Here is a 4,081-nt window from a genome sequence, read left to right as displayed (position 1 = left end):
CCAGAGAGAGCAAGAACACCTGTGCAGTGAGGTGCAACACAGGGACGGAAAGCAGGTCCAGTCCGGGTGCAGACCCCAGTACTCGCCAGTGAGTGGCTTTGGGTCTGCCTCGGTTGCCCCATCTGTATAACTGGGAATAACAATTCCTGTCCTGCCAACCTCGCTGGCCTCCTATAAAGGACAAGAATACAGGTGGAAGCGCAGAGAAAACGGAGATGTCCCAACATTGGGAGCTAGCGCGCATCGTGCTTTAACAGTTCACAAGGTATACAGCATAGAAAGCACGTCCCTCTGTCACCTCATGTCACCCCATGTCACCCCTGCCTCAGCTCACCAACCCTCTCCTGCACAATGGCAAACCGAAGCAGAGGAATCGGATGCCTCGCCTCGAGTCAGGCAAGGTGGTGGGGGCCGGCCAGGCCAGGAGCCGGGTGCGCCTCCGACCACCAGCGCAAGGAGGCGCCATGGGCCCACCGCGAGCCCCGGCGGCGCAGCGACAGCTGTTCGAGATCGGCACACCGGCTCTCAGCTCCCAGGCTTCGCAGAGCGCCGAAGGTGCCTGGGGTTCCAGGGGCGCCCGGGAGCGGTGGAAGAGAATGCACAGAGACTGAACTTGAAATGTGAAGTCCGGAAAACCAGCTGCCTCTCCCCGCTGTGTGACCTCTAATGAAACATTTGACCTCTTGGAGCTTCATCTATAAATACAGAAATATAATTCCCTCCCCCTCTGCCACTTCAACCCAGGCGGCCAAAGGCTCCTAAAGCTACAAAATGAGATCGCTGATTCAGGCTAGCAGTGCAAACTGTAAAGCCCCATTCATACGGGAGGAATTCGCGTCTTTCTCCTTCGCCTTGGACTGGTGTCTGAAGCCCCTCAGTCAAGGCTTGCCTGGTCGCCGCATTCCCATTTTGTGGATGAGCAAATGAAGGCTCAGAGAGGTCGCTCTTTCGGGGGTCGCGTGGCCCATCGGGCAGGGGCAGACTGGTCTCCCGACGCCAGCCCCAGACTCTGTCCCTTTCTCTTCCCGCCGGCACTCCCTGGGAGCACTGACCTCGGGCGACAGAGTATGGAGAGCCGCCTCGATCTTCCACAGAGACGGGGATGCTCAGGAGGAGGCCCCGACAGTAAGAGAAACCCAGGGACCCCAGTGCTCGGACCCACCTCGCCCGGGCCCGCTCAGCCAAGGCCAGGGAGGGGGTGCTCGGACCCAGTTCCGGTCCTGCTTCTAACCCGGCCGCGACCCGCCAGCCGCGGGCTTCCGGGACCGCTGGCGCCCGCGTGTGTGCTCGGGGCCGCCGCTGGAGGCAGAGGGTTCAGCGGACCCCGGGGCCCGGCCCCCCGCCCGCGCGCCCTTCCGCACGCTCAGCCCGAGCTGCGCCAGCAAAGCCCCTCCGCTGGGGCGGGATGGCGGGGCTCAGGCCGCGGGGGTGGGGGGCCCTCCCGGACGCACGGCCGCGCCCTTTGCTGCGGCTGTTTGCGCACACCTAATTTAGCTCTCATTACCCAGGCTTTCAGTTCGCGGACTCCGGGCCTGAGAGCCGCGGCCGCGGGGAACTCGGCCATCGAACCACGGCCCCTCGGCGCGAGCCTCTCCGCCCGGGCCGGGGAAAGGCTGCCTCCGAGTCCCCAACACCTTGCGTCCTGTGTCTGTGTGCGACGACGACTGTCTACACGACCACCACGTGCTGGCGTGTGAGCGCCTTTGTGTGTCCGCGGCTGTGTCTATACTGGCAAGTTGGAGGACGAGGCGGGGGAAGGTGCGCAGGGACCCGACGCAGATGTGGAGAGGAGGGGTCCCGACACGGGACGGCGACGGGGGCGGGGGCGGAGGGGGGGAGCGAAATGATTCTCAGCTGCGAAGGAAGGAAGCTCTGGAGTCCCGCTCTCCCTGTCTGCTGCGACTGCTGCATAAACATGAGCCCCCCGGGGCAGTGGCCCGGCCAAAAATCCCCGGGACCTCTGCTGTGCCCCGTCCAGCCGAGGTGTCGTCGACCGAGCTCAGTTCCCCGGCCCACCAGCCGTTTGGAGCCTCCGCCACCTCATGCCTGAGCGGGCCACCAGCGCTCCTTCTACAAGTGGCCCAGCCAGGGCCCGGAGAGGGTAGGCCACTCGCTGTGGGCGGCGGCAGGCCGGGGGCGCCACCCTCGAGAGCCAAGGCGCAGGACTCGCTCGGCTGGGCTCGGAACCAGGAGGTCTGGGGGACGGGGAGGGAACACCCCTGACTCCCGTGTCCTCTTCTCTCGGATCTCGGATCTCGGATCTCTAGCCCTCGGCGACCCCGGTCCTGCCTACAGTACGGGGTCTGCGGCCTGCCCGGTCCCTCCATCCCTCTCCCTGTGGCCGGTTCAGCCTTGTCTACGCTCAAGGGAATCAGCCCCAGGTGCCTTAGCTGGAGGTAGGGGTATCCTCCAGGGTCCCCCCTCCCCCCCCCCCCCCAAGCAGGATTTCTTAGCGCACACGCCCTGCCTCTAGGACCTCGTGTCCCTCCCTTTCCCTTCCAGGTTCTCTGTGGCTCAGTCCCAGCCTCTTGTGCCTCCCTCTCCCAGTCTCTTTCTTGCTCTCTGACCCAATTTACTCGTTCCACGGTGTCTCGCCTTTGTCTCTGTCTCTGCCTCTCATCGGATCTCGAGGATCTCAGCCTGCCCATGAAGCACACCCCCCCCCCTCCACCGCCCCCGCAAAGGAACACACACCGGCAGAATCCGCCTTTTCAATAAAAAACGACAACTGGGAAACAGAGTGAATTAAAAAGCATTAACTTAAAAACAATCCATGTGTCTGCAAATGCGTTCCAAATGGCAGTCCTTCGGCAGGGGTGGAAAGGGGGGCTGGGGGGGGGCGAGTCGGCCACATGTTCTGGAGCCTCAGACACAAAGTGTAGAGGGGCTCAGCGCCTGGCGGTGGACCCCTCCCACTAGCCACCTGAGATGGCAGTGTCTGAGGAAGGGGACTTGCCTCTGCCCTCACCCTCAAGGACTCCCACCTGGTTCGCTAGACCTTCCGGGTGGTTCTGGCATCTGCCGGTCCCTCCTGCTCCCACAGTGCCTCCAAACCTTCCCATGCTGACCCCCAACTCTCCCTTTGCACCAGCCCACCCCAACCCCGTGGGCAGATCCACCCTCCGCCCCGTCAGTCTTCCACCCCATATTCCTTCTGGCCTTGCCCTGCCCCACCCCCATTCTGCCCTCCTGCCCCTAGACCACCCAGCAGCCCTGGCTCAGGAGAAGTGGTTAGAACAAAGCTTTCCTTGGCCTGAAGAGACTCTCTAGGGAGCTGCACGCAGAAAGGGCACTCCCAGTCCCACTACCTGCCACTGCTCTGTCCTACCAGATGCTGATGAGAGTTGTATCTCTGAAGGCCTCTCCCAGAGGTAACAGAAATAGGATGCTGTGCTTTGAAGCCCCTCATCAAGAGGGGGTACTCCCCTCTCCCTTAAGGTTCACCCTGCTGCCACCCAGACCACTCTCTGCAAGCTTCCTTTGCCCCTTTCCCTGGAAAGTGGAGGGATTGGAGTCCACCAATCAGGGTATAATTAGAAAGGATGGGACTGGGCGGGGTGCCCAGATTTCCACTGCCCCCTCAGTGTCTTGTCAACTGGGAAAGAAACCCTCACCGTAAACCAGATGGGAGGAAGATCTGGATTCTTAGCCTCGCTCAGCTAATGGTAACGACTACGATAGAGCGGTAATCATAACAGCACAGCAGCTTTTACACTTACGGAGCTGCTGCTGTGTGTTGTCCGTACTTCGGCTCAAAGAAATCACTAACAGCTACGTGACTTTGAGCAGTAGGATGCCCTACCTGGGCTTCAGCTTCCCTATCTGGAGGAGGAAGGGGTGGGACCTTCCAGGTTGGATAGTGAGTCTGAAACATCTGTGGTTGAGTCGAAATCTGGACAAGGTGTATTTGTTGTCACTGTTCCTGTCTAATGAAGCCACAAGCAAGCCAACCAGGCAAAAGTTGACTCCCAGTTACACTATGTTCTTGCAACAACAAAACAAAACAAAAAAGCCGTGATTTTAAAAAGCCCTGTGAGCATCCAGCCAAAATGTTCTTCATCCTAATAGCAGTGAGCCATTT

General features: G+C 60.7%; 1 protein-coding gene across 1 annotated transcript; it reads left to right on the top strand.

The window, feature by feature from the left end:
- Positions 1 to 434: 434 nt before the first annotated feature.
- LOC123599973 lies at positions 435 to 2,727 on the top strand. Its single transcript, XM_045482412.1, has 2 exons — positions 435 to 1,125; positions 1,509 to 2,727. Exons 1-2 carry the CDS (start codon positions 924 to 926, stop codon positions 2,048 to 2,050), a joined length of 744 nt encoding a protein of 247 aa, XP_045338368.1. The 5' UTR covers positions 435 to 923; the 3' UTR covers positions 2,051 to 2,727.
- Positions 2,728 to 4,081: the final 1,354 nt, after the last annotated feature.

The sequence above is a fragment of the Leopardus geoffroyi genome, chromosome C1 (assembly GCF_018350155.1).
Source record: "Leopardus geoffroyi isolate Oge1 chromosome C1, O.geoffroyi_Oge1_pat1.0, whole genome shotgun sequence".
In the NCBI taxonomy this organism is placed as follows: domain Eukaryota; kingdom Metazoa; phylum Chordata; class Mammalia; order Carnivora; family Felidae; genus Leopardus; species Leopardus geoffroyi.
Note: the sequence above shows the minus strand (reverse complement) of the source record. Positions and strands in the feature narration are given on the sequence as shown.

Bases quoted from the DNA above. Each gene is read 5' to 3' on its own strand.
- LOC123599973 (XM_045482412.1), top strand. From the start codon at position 924: ATGAAGGCTCAGAGAGGTCGCTCTTTCGGGGGTCGCGTGGCCCATCGG. The intron at 1,126-1,508 runs GTAAGAGAAACC...CTCATTACCCAG, and splicing joins CTCAGGAGGAGGCCCCGACA to GCTTTCAGTTCGCGGACTCC.